The sequence below is a fragment of the Podarcis bocagei genome (genome assembly GCF_964188305.1).
Source record: "Podarcis bocagei genome assembly, chromosome: 12".
Classification (NCBI taxonomy): domain Eukaryota; kingdom Metazoa; phylum Chordata; class Lepidosauria; order Squamata; family Lacertidae; genus Podarcis; species Podarcis bocagei.
Genome location: NC_138137.1, coordinates 59637088 through 59654589, shown reverse-complemented (window position 1 = coordinate 59654589; position 17502 = coordinate 59637088). Strand labels below are relative to the sequence as shown.

Here is a 17502-nt window from a genome sequence, read left to right as displayed (position 1 = left end):
AAGCGCGTCTTACCTCGGCGCCATCTTTAACATCTTTATCATGATACGGTGTAATATGTCATATGTTGTTGCTCATCTGAGGTTGTAGTCACCTAATTTTAAGACCTATTAAGGAACAAATTATTGCAAAGAGGGTGCACTTTCTTTTCCCTATGACTGTAAATCCATAGAAATGTGAAACTAGCTTTCCTTGCACCTCCAAGCCTCCACAATGCTCACAATGTTTTTAAACAGGCCCCTGGTCCATGAGCCCCACAGCCCTTCCTCAGCCCAGGGTCCTGGGGGAAGCTGTTCTCCTATCCCAAGTCCCAAACTGACCTTTTATCTCACTCCTCAAAATTGCGCTCTTAGGAAACATCTCCCAATACGTTCACCCCAAGCAGCTAGATCGCTTTCAAACATTCCATGACATCACAGCCACTCAGCCAATGATGTGGGGAGAGGGAAGGAGGAGAACATACAGGTAACAAGTAGCCAAGGCAAGAGTTCTTCAGCTGCTTCTGCCAGTTGGAGACAGGAGTTCCACGTTCTGCGGCTCCCAGTTCCCCACAACTGGTTCTAGTTGGGAACCCAAGCTCCAGCCCACTTTCTTTGAAATAAGGGAAGGCTTACATGGTTCAGGTAGTTCTCGATCTTGCGCAGCGTGGCCTCGGGGACCTTGATGTGGCAGGGCTTCCGCTGGTTCTCGCCCAGCTCCCGGAGGGAAGTCATGTTGTACATGGCGTGGCTCAGGGGGTTGTTGTTCTTGTCCACCAGGCCCAGGCTCTGGAAGGGAGGAAGGAGGGTGCGTCAACCTAGGCCAGGGGTCTGCAACCCGCGGCTCCGGAGCCGCATGTGGCTCTTTTACACCTTTGTTGCGGCTCCGGGGCGGATACTAGCGAGGGGAGGAGGCGCATTGTGCGCCCCGACACTCCCCACTGTGGCGGGCGCTGTACTGGCTGTGATGTCGCATGGGGGTGGTGCGTGCGTTAGTCACGCACCGTCCCGATGTCACCTTCCTGCCCGCCCGCCCGCTACATTGTAAGGGGCACGTACGCTGGTCACTGCATTGAAAGGGGGCATGTACGCTGGTCACTGTTTTGAAGGGGAGTGAAGAACACACAAACAAAAAAAGGTAACTGAGTGTATCTGAAGAAGTGTGCATGCACATGAAAGCTCATACCAAGAACTAACTTAGTTGGTCTTTAAGGTGCTACTGGAAGGAATTTTTTTATTTTGTTAATTTAATGTTTATTTCTATGAGGAGGAGTAATTCTGAGGGGTTAAACAAAGAAATAATAAAAAAGTGACAAAAAAGTTATTTTTATAATGACTAGCTTTGCGGCTCCCAGTTTTTTTTTCTTCGGAAACGGGTCCAAGTGGCTCTTTTTGTCTTAAAGGTTGCAGACCTCTGGCCTAGGAGGGTCTCCAAGTGGGGGAAGAGACTCGTCTGGGCAGGGAGACTGGGAAAAAGGCCGCCTCGGGGACAGGAATCCTTGGTCTGGAAAGGAGACTGGCTGGCAGGGGTCATTTGTGGCCCAGCGCCTTCAGTGGGAAGCACTAGGGGAGGAACATCATCATGGAAGGTGTTTCCAGCTAGTCCCCCCCCCCCCGTCCTGCACTTAAAAGGCTTTTAAGAAGCTGCTGCTGGACAGGGGTTGTGAGAATCATCATGGGAGGGGTGCTTCTACGACCAAGGTGGAACAGCTAAGCTCTCTTGTTATTTTGGCTACTGTCGGGAAGTGTAATGCATTCTTGTCATATTTATAGTACAGTGGTACCTTGGGTTAAGAACTTAATTCGTTCCGGAGGTCTGTTCTTAACCTGAAACTGTTTTTAACCTGAAGCACCACTTTAGCTAATGGGGCCTCCCATTTCTGCCACTGTGCAATTTCTGTTCTCATCCTGAAGCAAAGTTCTTAGCCCAAGGTACTATTTCTAGGTTAGCGGAGTCTGTAACCTGAAGCATCTGTAACTCGAGATACCACTGTACTGAAATGTTGTGTTGTGTTTTTTGGTTTTTTTGGGGGGTTATTTGCTATTTGGCGCTGTCTTACCACGAAATTGTTTTTGCACCGTTTGATTTTGAAACGCTTTGATTCCAGTTTTCTTGGTTGTCAGTCACTTTGGGCAGGTTCTTTTTGTGGAAGAGCGGCGTACAAATAAAATAACAAAGGAATGAGTGGAGCCCCAAGTCTCACCTTCAGCTTCTGGCAGGCCAGAGCAGCCGCTTTGTTCTCTGCCTCCACCTTGCGACGCCCCTTGGCGGCAAAGGTCATGGGGCAGGGCCACCGCAGGGTCAGCTTGCAGATCTTGGTCTTGGTGCCCACCGTCCGGAACTGCATGTACTCCTGTGCGAGGCAAAAGAGAAGGGGTCAGCGGGAGTTGCCCCCACTACCTCCCAATGTGTGCTGCCTTCTTTTCTCCAACTCACAGAGAAGCAGAGACCACTCAGCTGCTCCCAAAGGACATTGGAAGAGGCTAACCTTTAACAGTCATGGCTGTTAAGGCGGCACTACAGCAACCCCCCCCCACTAGCTGCCTAAAGGACTAGGAAGTGCCAGACTGAGGTCTGCTGCTGCTGCATATTCTTTCCGTATTGTGTCATTATCAATTAAGATCGTTAGCTTCTTCACACAAACGTCTCAAAGGAGACTTACAAAATACAGCACGATCGCATCTTACGCACATTTAACTTGTAGAGTTTCAACTATGTGCAATTGAAAGGAAGGCTGGTTTGAAATTGCACAAGTTAAATCCAAGCAAAATGGAGAGCTTAAAAGTTAACTGCACACTGGATCCGCTTAGGGGTACCTGGTGTGCAAAGTTCTTTTAATCTCTCTCCTTGGGGGGGGGGGGCAGAGAGAGCCCAGATCAGGAAGGGTGCCAACTCTGGGATGTTCATGTTGAGATTTCATGGCGGCATCTAAGTTCCCACGAGATCTCGTGCAAACATCCCCCAGGCTTCCAGGCTTTGTGTACATGTGGAACCCTTGGAAGCAAACCCCAATGTAACATGCAATCACACTTACTGCACAGAACAATTTAAAAGCAAAGCACAATTGGAGGCAATAAAGAGCGAAACATCCAGGTAATGGCAGCATCATGTAAGCACCCTGGTTCTGAAGGGGAGAGGTGACAACTATGGAACATCCTGAAAACGACTTTTCCAGGTTTTGCTGATCTGGTTCCCTTTTGGACTCCGGCTCCCATCAGCCAGCCTGGCAGGAGCATGGCTGTGGTGGCTGCAGCTGATGGAAGCTGCTGTCCAAAACTGCTGGAGGGCACCAGGTTGGCAAAGGCTGGACTATTCAGTAGCGAGCCAAGACAGAGATAGGGGGAAGCTCGCTTGGAGGACTTTCCTTAGGGGCAGAAATTAGCTGGGAACTCTACAGATTCTGCTTTTTTCCTGCAGTTTATGTGGCTTGGCTCACTGGCTAAAGTCACCTGGGGGCTGCTTTAAGAAGAGCCACTCCAAAGAAACCTGCCACCCTCCTTCCTATGTGTCGTTGGCCGACGTGACCCTCTCCAACTCACCTTGACTGTGGACGAAGAAGTGGCAATCTGGATCACCTGGGCCAGGAGGTTCTTGGGCAGAGGAAACTGGGTCAGAGCCCGGAGGGCTGTGTTGTCATCCGTCATCTCGAGAGAGAAGCCGTCCCTGCAGCAGGAGAGGGAAGAGAAGGCGGCTGCTAGGTCCTCTCGTTCTAAAGGTTGCCATGGGGCCTCCATCAGCTGGCATCCGTCTTGCCTTCAGAGCTACACCTGCCCACCCACTAAAGAGCGGCTGGGAGATACAGGATTTATGCAACGGTGCATCAAATAGATTATTCCCCCGTTTTATTATGAACTGCCAAGTATGGCTTGGAGTATTTGTTCAGGACACTAATACGGGGGGAAGTAGAATTTGAGGGGGGCTAGAAGCCACAAAAAAAGGGTGCCCTCTCCCTGACCATGGACAGCCACACTTGGACACGCCACTTCCAAGGCAGAAACGTGTCTTCCTGGCTTTCCGTTTTCTTTACACAGCTACCAGGAAAAGACCTCCGTTCCTTCCCCACTAGCCTCTAAGAAACGTAAAACAGGAGAGCTGACGTTCCTAACAGATGGAGACACGTTTGAGCCGGATTGGTGAACTAGAAGGTGCTTCTTGCTCCCAAAGGCAATGCTGTTCTGTGCTCTGGAAATTGTTTGCATCACACTGGCTCCAGAACCCCTGTGGCATTCCAGAACGTGGCCAGGATCAGCCAGCTCCTCCCTCCCTCCCTCCACACACCACACCCGAGCAGGAAGGGGAAGGAGGAGGCTGCATTTGCAGGCAGGAGAAGCACAGCTCAGACCAGCAGGTGAGGCACGCAGGAAGGGGGCGGTAAACTGACTGCTCCTCATGTCACCTGAGGATTAGGCACACACATGTAAAACGAATACACTATGGACTGGTGGAACTACAGAGCTGCAACGGTTGCTGATTTGCTACCAGCTCAGGTTCAAAGTGCTACACTTAGCATATAAAGCCCTTAACAACCGTGGGACCAGTTCATCTCCTGAGATCGTCTTCCTGCTGTGATTGGCAGAACTGGCACTACTACAGATGCCGTAAAATGCCCATTCCGCATCTGCAAGAACTCGATCTTTTAGTATAGCGGCACCCGCACTTTGGAACTCCCTGCCTATTGATACCAGGCAGGCTCCTTCACTGTACTTTTTTCGGCACCTACTAAAAACTCCTGTTTAGGCAGGCCTACCCAGATATTCGGAAAAGTGATGCGAGCATTAACCTGTTTTTAATCTACTGCTATTTTAACTTTTCCGAAGTCCTAAATTATTGCTGTTAATTTTACTTCTTGGTAATTTTATTCTATCTTTCTTTTTGTAAACTAGTTTGAGCCCTACCCCCACCCCCAAAAAATCTGGCAGTGTGTAAATACAGCTAAGAAAGGGCCTGGAGGATTTCCCAGACCCAACGCTGTCTCCAGGGCCATGCCAGCACACAAAGGCGCGACCCCGTGCTGATGCCATGTGTGCATGAAAGGCCCATGCCCTTCAGGTTCTCCTACCTCATGTCTCTGGGTGGGGTGCGGGCCCCTGGATGCGCCATGGACAAGTAATCGGAGACGTCGATGGTGTCTTCCTCCAGCTCCCCTTCCTCCAGCTCCCCCTCTTCCAGCTCCCCTTCTTCCAGCTCCTCCTTCCGGATGGGTTTGGGGAGCCTGTTGTGCTCCAGGGACTGGATGGGCTCGCTAGGCTCCATCCTCCTCCAGCAGGTCGAGAGGTCGGCCAGAGACGGCCCGGACTTGGAGCGCCACCGGCTGCCCTCTGAGTACCACCGCTCATCGGGGCAGCCCAGCTGCTCAGCAAGGATGCGGTACTTTGCGGCATCAAAGAGCTCGTTTCGGGGACCCAGCAGACCCCAGCCCTGTGCAGAGGAAAGGAAAGGCGGTCAAGGTGGCTGGAAGGGGGGAAGAAAAGGGTGTTTTAAACCACTCAAAAGCTGCATCAGAAAGAAGCCGGACTTCTTAGTTCAGCTAGCCCAGGACTGCCCCAATGACCGGCAACTGCAGTCATCGCCACTTGCAAGCTGGTTCTTTCACCTGCCAATGTCAGGGAGAGCAACGAAGGACCGAATTGGGGGTCTATGGTTGCATGGTCTGGATGCAATGTCTCAGATTTCAGCAAGGACAAGGAGAAGGGGAGTAAGATGGCTGACTAGCAGAGCCTTCTGCAAACTGGGATACTGCAGTTCTTTCAGGCTGCAATCACCATCAGGTGCAGTCAGGGCGGCCATGGGACGCTTGGGCTAATGGGAGCTGCGGTCCAAAACACCTGGAAGGTACCAGGTTAAGGTGGCTGGTCTGGACCCAGAGCATGGCAGAGGAGCATTTCAGGCTCTGGAGCAGGAAGGGAAGGTGGGCAAGAGAGGAGCGGTGGAAAGCACAGTTTCAAAGGCACATTGTTTTGTACAGATACATGGATTCACGATAAGGGACGCGGGTGGCGCTGTGGGTTAAACCACAGAGCCTAGGACCTACCAATCAGAAGGTCGGCGGTTCGAATCCCTGCAACGGGGTGAGCTCCCGTTGCTCGGTCCCTGCTCCTGCCAACCTAACAGTTCTAAAGCACGTCAAAGTGCAAGTAGATAAATAGGTACCGCTCCAGCGGGAAGGTAAACGGCGTTTCCGTGCGCTGCTCTGGTTTGCCAGAAGCGGCTTAGTCATGCTGGCCACATGACCCGGAAGCTGTACGCCGGCTCCCTCGGCCAGTAAAGCGAGATGAGCGCCGCAACCCCAGAGTCGGTCACAACTGGACCTAACGGTCAGGGGTCCCTTTACCTTTTTATGGATTCAAGATGACATAGGTAAAAACAGCAATGTTCAGGAGCATTTGAGGAAATAAACTTTTTATGTCCATATCAATAACTTCATTTTAAAACCACTCCCCTTTACAAAAAAGGCACCTGTTTCTTGCTCACCGTGGTTTTAGCATCCCATTGCTGACATTTCCTTCTGATGCTGCAGCCTTCGCCAACCTGGTGCCAGCGATATGTTTTGGACCACAACCCACCCATTGAAATACCCGGAAGGCACCAGGTTAGTGAAGGCTGCCATAGTGCAACAATGCACATCTGTGAGCTGGCTGTTTGGTTGTAATCATACACATTCATTCATTCATTTAATGCACATTTTTACACGCAGACCACCAGAAGTAGGATACTGTGCAGGATTTGCAAACAGCACAGAAATTTGTAGGCGCGATGGCAGTCCATAGGACGGGGTGGGGAGAGGCAGAGGAGAAAGCTGGAGACACCTGGGATGAGAATTAATATCCTATATCCCTTTTAAATGTATTTGTGGGGACGGGGGTATTGTTTTGTTGGTTTTAGTTCTCACTTTTATAACGTATATTGAATTTTTATGTCATGAACCTCCCTGAGATCTGCAGATGAAGGGTGTAATAATAATAATAATAATAATAATAATAATAATAATAATAATAATAGAGATTTGTGCCTTTGACACGCATGACCAGCATGGAAGCTTGACTTAGTTTTTGACAGCAACTGTCACTCACTGAATGTGATTTGAAGCACTGGTGGGGAAACAAGACTTCCCTTCCGCCTTCCTCTAATGTAACTTGGGAGTGGGGTGTCAAACAGACCAGCACCTCTTCCACTTCTGGCTTGCTGAACCCCCAAAGTTTGGGACGGCTACCATTACAGGAACGCAAATCCAAAACTGCCTACTGCAACTCACCTCTCAAAAGTCCATTTAATCCTACAGCACCGCCCACTGCCTGGCTCTGGATATGGAAGGCCCAAAATGGCAGAAAAAGTTCAGGGAACCCCCTGCAGCCGGAGGGCAAGTCTTCCTAGAGGTCTTTGGAATCATACTAGGTGTCTGTGTATATATAAGGATGTTGCTGGTAAAATGAAAGCAAGAATTGGCCACAGGGTGAGGCCTGAGTGTGTGAGAGGATGCTCTTTGACAGGGGCAGGAAAGGAAGGATGCCCCCCCTTACAACACCCCCCCCCCCGTTCACCTTGAAGAGCTGGCAAGCAGCGGCTGCAGCCTGCCGCTCAGCGTCGATCTTTTTGGTCCCGTAGCCTTCCACTTCCACGTTCTTTGGCCACTTGATGAGCAGAGTGACTTTCTGCAGGACAAAGAAGGCAAGAGGTCAGGCATACGGCCCATATATGCCGCTTCTGAGCATCCTGTGCCTTCTTAACAGAGCACAGCAGTCCGCACAGCAAGCACCAGCTCTCCTCACATGCACTTCACCTTAAGAGACATTTTCACAGCACTGTAGAGTTGTGAAGGGCCATGGCACTCATCCGATTCAGCCTCCTGTTACCATGTGTGTACCTGGGCTTACCTGTGCACTCATGTATGTTCATATACACACTGCTGAGGGGTTTAGGATCCTTTGCTAGAGTTATGATGTGTGCTTGTTATGGAAGTGTGTTAACCCGTAATCTTAGGCCCACAAGAAGCTCTCACACAAAGGAAAGCTAGGAGCTAAATGGCACCTCAAACCGAAATTATGGGCGCAATAATGGAATGTCTAGGTGCGCTTTTTAAATAACAAGAATACCAAGCTGAAAATGAATGAGCTAAAATATTATGTTCACATGGTCTAGTCCTTCCCCTGCCCACCTCCCTAATATTCTTAAGAGGGTCTCTTCTCAAGTCTTCAGAAGGTAGCTGGAAGTGGGGAGGCAGAAAAAGGTCCTCCTTTCCTTCCACTCTGCAGTTTTAATCTGAAATCTTAGGCACAGTACTCCGCCCAGAGCTCAGAAACTGCTCACGCCAATGACATTCCATTGCAAAATGCACCTAGAAAAATGGGAGTTTCGAACACCGGGCAAGAACTTGCTTCCCTGCCACTTCCATCCATTGCTTTAGGTGCTGCAGACAGTTTACCTTTTTCCGTGGCCCATTGGTGTGGATATACACCAGCTTGTCTCTTGCATGGGAAATGCCAAGAGCTCTTCCAATGACGCTGTTGAGCAAATTTTTAGGCTGGGGAAATTCCTTCAGTAAATCTCTTGAATCTGAAAGAAAATTGTGGGATGGGAGAATTAACTTCCTGTCAAACTGAGAACTCTACACAAGACAAATGAATCATGCAATGCATCTGTCATCCATGTGAGGTCAGCAATGTCCAATGTTGCAGACGGCAGACTCAGTGTCTTATCAAAACTCCCAGGGCTACCTGCTCTTGGGGGCTGATTTACACAAACCACTGGTGCACAGTGAGCTTTTGATGTGTGGTGAAGGTGCATTGCATCAACTGGCCCTCTGCTTTGAGAACTCCACATGCTCAAACCACCTTGCACAAGCGTTTAGCTAGCTCAGATGTTTGAGCTGAAGACAGCAAAAACATCTTTAAAGTGTTCATACAATAAGAGCTCAATAGAAACCATATCTAGATAACAGAGATCAATCCTACACACACACACACACACACACACACACACAGAGTGAGGGTATGGCAGCAGCTAGACTTGCCAACGAAGGAGAAGTGAAAGTGAAATTGACTCACCTCCTTGCATTGTCCTATCTAAGAGGAAAGCAAGAAGGAAAAGATCCAGAACAAAAAAAGGTTTGAGAAGGTGGAGCTTAAACAGATGGATATACCCCTATGGTACCTTCAGCGCCAACCCCATAAACTCCCAGAAAACAGAAGCTTATGGGTTTTCTTTTTAAAAAAATAAAATAAAATATGGTACCTTGACAAAGAGCAGAGAGTTCCCACTAAGAATTCCGCAATGGGGCCATTCATTTCAGGACATTTCCCAACTTGGAAGTTCTCAATAGAAAACCAATTTAGGTTTAAATACAAGAACAACCTTCAAAATCCACAGCTGGGACCAACAAAGGTGTGTTCTCCAGAAGCCTTCATCAGGCACAATGTTGTACAAAGCAGGTGGTGAGGGGAACAAGGATAAAAAGTACAATATATATATAGATTGACGGCATAGCCAAGAGGTCAGTTTGTAGATCAGGATGGGGAACTGCATCCACCCTGGCAAGGCACCCAGCAGCCCATCACCTGGCGGTAGAACATGTCAGAAAAAGTGACGCCACAATTATTAGTTGCTCCCCATCTCTGAGAACTCAAAAGTCTGGCTTGTAATCAGCCTACAATCACCAGCTTGGATAAGAGTTTACAGACTGGCCTCCATCTAATGTTAGTACAGTAGTTTTTTTAAAAAAATGTTTCCTCCTCCCCCTAATTCCTGCTTGCTCGAAAAAAAGTTTTGGGGAACTCCAGAGCTTGCCACAATTCTGTGGCATTTTGATTGATCATAATTAATATTCTGCACCACTGTGGACTTTGGAGTTTCCCCTTATGGACCAACACAATCACAGAGATCACCACCACACGCCCAACATTTTTTATATTTGAAAATGCACTTTGTGCTTTAAGTGGTGTGCTGTAGTGGCAGAGAATCTCATCTTACTCATGCCACCGACTCATCCTTTTTATTAAGAGAAAAGGTGGGCTGGTAAAGACCTGCTAAACCAATATTTGCAAGGATTTTGCACTAAACAACAGCATCAGATTTACTCAAAGCAGCAGAGCGAATTAAACAGTAGCACAGATCCCACTGCTTCGACCCTGGCCTTCCAGGAGGTTACTTGGCATTGAAAACCAGTTCTGGAGCTCAGAGGCCCCAGTAAAAGACAGTACCGGCTGAAAGTCTGCTCACCTTCCTGATCCTCCTCGCCCCCCTAAAGTCCAAGAGTGCTTCCTGCTTATGGGATGTTCTTTTAAGCCACACCCATGTGGGGGGAGCCCTCTAGAACAGAATGCGAGTGAAATCACCCTGTAGGGTGGGCCTAACACCTAGGGAAGCCCCTTGCTTCCTTTAGGCCAGGGGACAGCAAACTTTTTCAGCAAGGGGCCGGTCCACTGTCCCTCAAACCTTGTGAGGGGCTGGACTATATTTTGAAAAAATAAAATAAAAAATGAACGAATTCCTATGCCCCACAAATAACCCAGAGATGCATTTTAAATCAAAGGACACATTCTACTCATGTAAAAACACGCTGATTCCCTGACTGTCCGCGGACGGATTGAGAAGGCGAATGGGCTGCATCCGGCCCCCGGGCCTTAGTTTGCCTACCCATGCTTAGGAAGCCGAAGCGAAGCCCCCCCCCGCCACCTTAAGGTTCATTTCTCGCTTGCCGGGGGAAGGGGGGGGGGGATGCGAGCACGTGCGGCGCGTGACCTTGACCGCCTCCAGCTCCGTTAGAAGCGCGCCGCACCGTCTCCAAGTGCGGGCGCGCGGGCGGGAGAGGCGCCCTCAAAGGGCCGGGGAGGAAGGCCATCAGGAGCACCGGCGCGGGGGTCTCATGCCCCTCGCCCATAGCCCCCCACCCCGCTTCCATGAGGCCGGGTATTGAGGGGAGAGTCTCCCTCCGCCCGCTGCCCTGCCCCACCGCCGCCACCCGGCCTAAGGCGAGCCAGCAACCGGCGGCGCCGGCTCACCTTGGCGGCCCATGTCGCCGTCGGCGCCTCCGTCGTCGTCGTCCTCCGCCTGCTCCGCGCCGGCCGCGCGCTCGCACAGGCCCCTCCGCAACGAGCGACGCAGCGTGGGCTGCGCTCGCCACAGCGGCCCGGCGGCGCCGTCGAGCAGCATCTGCAGGAGCCGGCTGGACGCCGCCATCTTGGAAGGAGGCACGCTCGCACGCCGGCCGCGACGCAGGAGCGGGGCGCACGCGCACCAAGCCCAGAGGGGCGCTTCCGCCTTCCGCGGCGCGCCCCCTGGAGGGCGCCGGAGTGAAGCGCAGGGAGGTCACAAAGGCAGGCAGGCAGGCGGACTCAACCCAGCAGCAGGACCCCAGGCCCTGACCCTCCTCTCCGGAGCCAGGGGAAAGGTGCTTGCTGCTCCCTCGGATTTAGGCAAAGAGCTGAGGAGCGGCTTTGGTGGGCCCAGCAAGCCTCACCTCTGCCTTCACCCCTCTCTCCCGGCTTATTGGTGGGTGTCCTCATCATAGTAAAGGTAAAGGGACCCCTGACCATTAGGTCCAGTCGTGGCCGACTCTGGGGTTGCGGCGCTTATCTCGCTTTATTGGCCGAGGGAGCCGGCGTACAGCTTCCGGGTCATGTGGCCAGCAGGACTAAGCAGCTTCTGGCGAACCAGAGCAGCACACGGAAACGCCGTTTACCTTCCCGCTGGAGTGGTACCTATTTATCTACTTGCACTTTCGAACTGCTAGGTTGGCAGGAGCAGGGACTGAGCAATGGGAGCTCACCCCGTCGCAGGGATTCGAACCACCGACCTTCTGATCGGCAAGCCCTAGGCTCTGTGGTTTAACCCACAGCGCCACTCGTGTCCCTGTCCTCATCATAATGGGCTGCAGTACCTGCAGTCTAAAAGGTGAAGCCCCCTAATTTTCCAGGCCTGTAGGATCTTAAAACACCCGTTATGCTATTGAAATGACAATGTAAGTGTTGCTCCGAAGGGAACTGGAAGCCTCATGGCTTTCTCTCAAAAACTGCACAGATCACAACCACTTTAGATAGCCAGGGCTTTCAAAAAGACAAAAGAAACAAAGGTTGTCAAGAGCAGAGGTACAAGAATTCAGATGGCTGCCGCTCTGCTGGCATGGTTGGGTCCGCAGGAAGAGCTTGAATGTGGGTCAACAGTTCTGTGAACAAATGGCCTCTGCCAAAGTCTGCCTGTTTTCTTGATGTATTGTCTGTCCGCAGCGCTGCTGCCTTGTAAGCAAGGCAGCACGGAGCAAATGATGCTGGGGCTTGCTAAACAGCCCAGGAAAACTCAGAATGCTACAGCTTTGCTTCAAGAAGCAAGGTGGTACTGATCCAGTGGGAATTGTCCTTGGTCCAGAATGCTTTGTTACTAGAGCAAAAGTTCACTGGATTGGCTCAAAAGACAAAAAACTGGTTTAAAATAAAGAGCCAGTGCTTTGCAAAAAAATTATAAACATGGGTACACAAGCAGCTCTTCCAAGCAGGGAGACATGAAGAGACCGTGGCCCAGTTGAACTTACCTGCTGTGTGCCTATTCAACCCGTAATGAAGACAACTCTCCCCCATTAGGAAGTTAGCTTGAACAATGTGTCTCATGACACACAGTAACTCCCATCATATCCAAGGGTAATTTAAAAACACGTAAGAATGGGGGCTTCTCAATCTTAACATGGCCTCAATGCTCTGTTCTGCTCTTTGTCAAGCTGATGACTAAGTTCATATAATAATGCCAACATATGGAAATCAAGTCCCACCTGCAGAAGCCTGCAGACAGAGAGAAGCCGACAACTGCTTACTGACACTGGGCAAGGATTGGAGGGCAGGGTCATGACCACACTCTTGACCTGGTGGGTGCAAGGCTATGCTGAAGTCTGTTCCTTTGTAGTCACACAAGCTGAAGTAAGGTATCACATCAAAGTGCACAGCACAAGACCACAATGCTATGCGTAACACACATGAAGGGAGAACCAACACCGAGTTTTGTTGAGATACACAAGTGGGAGTCTGGAAAAGTAGCATGGGGGAGCAGTCACAAGGAATTCCAGTGCTTTAGGGTAGTCACAAGGTGGCTTGTTATGCAGCCAGACACCTTTCTCCTCACTGCACAGGAATGGAAAGGAGGGGACAGACCTAGGGATTACCCAGGGAGGGGGCGCTAGCAGGCGGCGGGGGTGTCAGTGACAACCAGACTTTGAAAAGCTGGTATCACTGGATCAAGTGCATCAATTTTGTTAAATTAATTAAATAGCTTTAATTGGATTTCAAATAAATGTGGTTGGGGGAACAGGTTAACGCTGCCAGCAGGGGCGTCTTACCCACAGAGGCTAGTGGCGCCAAATTCTGGAGGGCGTCAGGGAAGAGCCGGAGGCTGGACGTGGCGTCTCCAGGCATCAGCTTGCCACCTTCACCTGCCTCCACATGCCACGCCCGGAGGCTCCCATTTGCCATGGCTACCGTGGCACGAAGCGGCCAGCTGAGTTGGGAGGTGCCGCGTCCAGCCTCTGCCTCTTCCCTGCTGGAGGAGGCCACCAGCACTGCCCGCCTCCTCCAGCCCCGCCGGCAGCGCCGTCTTCCCTCAAAAGTCAATAACTCTGGGAAACGGCGGGGTGCCGGATATACTTAAGACAGCCCTGGCTGCCAGGAATGTGAGCACTGGCCTTAGCCAACCAGGTTTGTACAAAAGATCTGGTAGACAACTGCCATTGGCCCCGGTCAGCAAGGCCATACAATGACGGGGCTGATGCAAAATGTCTGGTAGGCACCAGGTTGGCAAATGCTGGCAGAAGCGCTGCTGGTGCATGAAAACCAATGCTTCCCTTGTGCAGGTGCAAGGGGTATGGTCCAGTTTGGCCACTGCTGGGTGGACTAGCTGTGCAGCTGAAATGGCACCTGTGTTTCTGCTCTCATTACTGTTTTCAGGTGACATGGACAGTTTATACCTTAGTGCTCCTAGTAACAAATGAAAGGGGAACTTCTCTGCTTATCCCAGACACCATAAAAAGGTACTTTGGTGGCAGCGTGTGGTGGCACACACACTAGCAAACGAAGCCCTTTTCCCCAGCCTAACAACTGAAGGAAAGGCTAAAGGAGTGAGAGAGCTTCCCAAAGCAGGTGATTACTAGGGGCAGGGGAAGAGATGGTGGGTCTATCCCCGAGGGATTATGTAAGGAGGGCAACTGCGTCTGTGGAAGGAGACTGAGCAAAGAGTGAGGCTAAAGAAATATGGCATATGAGGGAGAGAAGTTGGAGGGAGCAGGCTGTGGACATGGAATGGATCAGCTGTCAGGGTTGGAAGGATGGACCAGTAGGATTCCTCCCTCTCCACAGTATTTCTAGAGAAAGGAACCAGGTATGTAAAACACAGCAGTGAAAAGAATAGCAGCTGCAAACCCATCTTTGACAGGAAGAGGAAAGAGCTAGAGCACAGTAACAGAGAGCTGAAGGAGAAAGGTGAGATGATGGACAACCATCTACACGAGTCTGGCTAGTGGTTTGTCACGGACAGCTATACAAAAGCTTGCAGCTCTGAGCACGCAACGTGTAGGAAAGATGCCAAAAATTAAACGGTCTCCTTATTTGAAGTCACAAAACTTTTTATTAAGCAACATAAAAGCATTTTAACAGCATTTAATTTCTACATTTTGTCCTGCAGCCTGCCAGGTCAGGCTAAAGGCATAACTTGCCACTCTCGTCTCAAAAGAACCAGCCATGGTTGAGCCTTTCTGATGCAGACAGGAAGGTAATTTTGCTGTGTTCCTCTCCCATCACAGGACCACCATGGAGTCCATGACAAACCACTAGCCTTGTTCTGAGGACTCCTGCCCTGCTTGGGGTCTCTTTTTCAAGTTCTGCAGTTGATTCGGCCACTGCCAATGTCATCATCGTGCCAACTCACCTGACAAGTGAGCCAAGTGTGCGTTTAGGAAAAGAATCCTTGAATGCATTGCTCTTGGTGATGAAAATTTGCAGGGTCTTTATGCCAAAGGGCTTCAAAGGTGATAATAGTACTTCACCGGGCGGACACAGTAATCATCTCTCTTTCAGCCAATCCCAGGAATTCTTTATTCCTGCGTGAGCACCTCGTTTTAAAATCAACGGCCAGGAGCTCAGAAAGAACAACAAGGATGGCGGATGGCTGGAGCAACTAGCGTGGAAAACTAGTAATGAGCTAAATGGAGAGTTTGGTTAGGGAAAAGAGGAAAGAGACAACATGATAGAAGATGAGAACATGTTGTACAGATGTTGTCAACACCAAGGACAGCAGTCTCACTAAGGTGGTGCAAAGCAGCACAACTAAGAAAAAGGGATATATGAGGTTTAAAAAGGGGGAACGTTCCTATTTCAAATTGGATTGGGGGTTGGGGAACACCAAAGCCTAATCTAATGTGGATAACCAATGTAAAGGCTAGATTGGACAGAAAACTGGATTTGCAGGGTATGTGAGTTCTATATAAGCCATGACAGTTGAATGCCACCCACATCATCGCAGAGAGGGAAAGGGCCACTATCAAATTAACTACTGGAGATCTGCAAAAATGTGAATTGTTGAATGTGTGTCATTATTAGCTTGAGGCCAATTACATGCTCATGGGCAGCTTCAGTAACAGTAACAAATGTTTTGGTTGTGCCTGGTTGAAATGAGCTTTGATGTAACACCTGCAAAACGCACCTGGGATCATGGACCAATTCATAGCCAAAGGCATGAGATGATTTTCAGCTCAACAATGACCCACAACTTCTTTATCGTTTTCTAGGTAGTACATCTGACTACGTCCTAGCCAATGCTGTAAGCCAAAGATGAGGAACCTAAAGCTCTTCAGATGTTGCTGGATTCAGACTCCCACCATCGCTGACCATTCGCCATGCTGGCTTCTGGAAGTTGTAGTTCAACAATAGCTGGAGGGCACCAGACTCCCCATCCCTGTCAGAAACTCGGCGTGAGGACCTGAAGCCAGTGTGAATAGAAAGGGACTGGAAATTTCATTCACTGCCACAGGGGGAAGCTCAAGTCTCACAAAGGTCTGGTGTGACTGAGAAGAGAACCAGTTCTAGAGCTTTTCCCCCTAGTCATCAAAAATCGTGATTCCCTCATGCCATGACCCACCCTATGTCCGGCCAGCTACCTTCTTACCTCTTCTACATGAATTCAGGGAGAACATCGCTGGCAGAGCAAAATGGTCCAGTTCCTGGAAAAACAAGAGGGAGAAGAGATAGGAGAGATGAAATGTATCAAGGAGAGTCTAACCAATTTTAAGCAAAATAAAAAAATTCGTTCCAGTAGCACCTTAGAGACCAACTAAGTACAGTGGTACCTCGGGTTACATGCGCTTCAGGTTACAGACTCTGCTAACCCAGAAATAGTACCTTGGGTTAAGAACTTTGCTTCAGGATGAGAACAGAAATTGTACTCCGGCAGCGCAGCAGAAGTGGAAGGCCCCATTAGCTAACGTGGTACTTCAGGTTAAGAACAGTTTCAGGTTAAGAACAGACCTCAGGAGCGAATTAAGTACTTAACCTGAGGTACCACTGTATCTGAAGAAGTGTGCCATGCACACAAAAGCTCATACCAATAACAAACTTAGTTGGTATTTTGTTTCAACTGCGGCAGACCAACAGCTACCTACCTGTAACTAAAATTTTAAGCAACTGTCCAACCAGAACTTGTATGTAAATATTGTGTTTCTGAGGGAGATAGGAAGCCAAATGCCTCATTATCACATGTAGTCAGGCTTATTGGCTGGGTTTGTCAGCTTCCTTTCAACGACCTTCTGGGAGGAGGTTTTTCTATGAAACCAGTCTTTTCAAAATCGCAGGAGCCCAAGGACGCCATCTCAGCACATACATCTCAATTCCTAGTGGACTTCCCTCTCCTCATTACAGAGATCCTTTAAAGAGGGAGGTGATGGGGATTGATGCTGGGATTTTTTTTCTTATGTCCAACTACTCAGCCATGCCCCATCCCAAGTGCAAAGCTCCACATAAAAAAAATATGTTTAACTTGGTGACACATTTCCCTTTTAGAACTTTAACTAGAAGCAGCAGTGCTTATTGTGTTTGGTAACCCCATCCCCCATTTATACCCATGAAAATCCCTCCCAAGTTCCTAGTTGGTGCTAAAGAAAACATTGGGGGAAAGAGCAGTATCTCAGTGTAAGGAAAGTGTTAAACCCGCCTCCCCACTTTGCTGTGGTTCTGACCCCATCCCAGCTGCTATTTACAGTTTGAAAAGCCAGGCAGCACAGTTTGGTCCTAACCAGTAGTGCTGATTATCAGGATGAAAGAAGATTCAGTATAACCAAAGGGATTGAAAAATCCTCATGATATTCCCAAGAGACATTCTTAATTATTCAAAGACTTTATGAGCTGCAGGGATCGCAACTGACCTGAAAAAAGCCAGGCTGCCCTGACTGCTCCTCTACTTTTAACTGCAGCTTTACTTTTAGGAAACCAGCAGATGAAGCCTTTTAAGACATACCAAGATTAAAAAACAGTGCCACCTGAAAACAGGGGGGGGGGGGGGGTTGC

The 17502-nt window shown here is 49.6% G+C and overlaps 1 protein-coding gene and 1 long non-coding RNA gene across 5 annotated transcripts in view; one reads left to right on the top strand and one right to left on the bottom strand.

The window, feature by feature from the left end:
• Positions 1-17502, bottom strand: part of DHX30 (DExH-box helicase 30) — a 30097-nt gene that overhangs the window by 10169 nt on the left and 2426 nt on the right. Inside the window, exons 2-9 of one of the 4 annotated variants that reach the window (XM_081163500.1) lie at positions 16109-16163; positions 9019-9036; positions 8397-8527; positions 7516-7626; positions 5037-5395; positions 3517-3640; positions 2181-2330; positions 613-765 (exon numbers count right to left, since the gene is read on the bottom strand). In XM_081163500.1, the coding sequence (XP_081019626.1) occupies positions 613-765; positions 2181-2330; positions 3517-3640; positions 5037-5395; positions 7516-7626; positions 8397-8527; positions 9019-9036; positions 16109-16136 (1074 nt within the window). In that variant the 5' untranslated portion in view covers positions 16137-16163. Of the gene's footprint in view, positions 1-612; positions 766-2180; positions 2331-3516; positions 3641-5036; positions 5396-7515; positions 7627-8396; positions 8528-9018; positions 9037-10971; positions 11162-16108; positions 16164-17502 lie in introns of those variants that run through there. The other 3 variants (XM_081163497.1, XM_081163499.1, XM_081163498.1) reach the window with 3 other exon arrangements.
• Positions 3636-16257, top strand: LOC308569741. The gene is made up of 2 exons (XR_014000782.1): positions 3636-4325; positions 15732-16257. It is a non-coding gene; the product is annotated as an uncharacterized lncRNA (long non-coding RNA).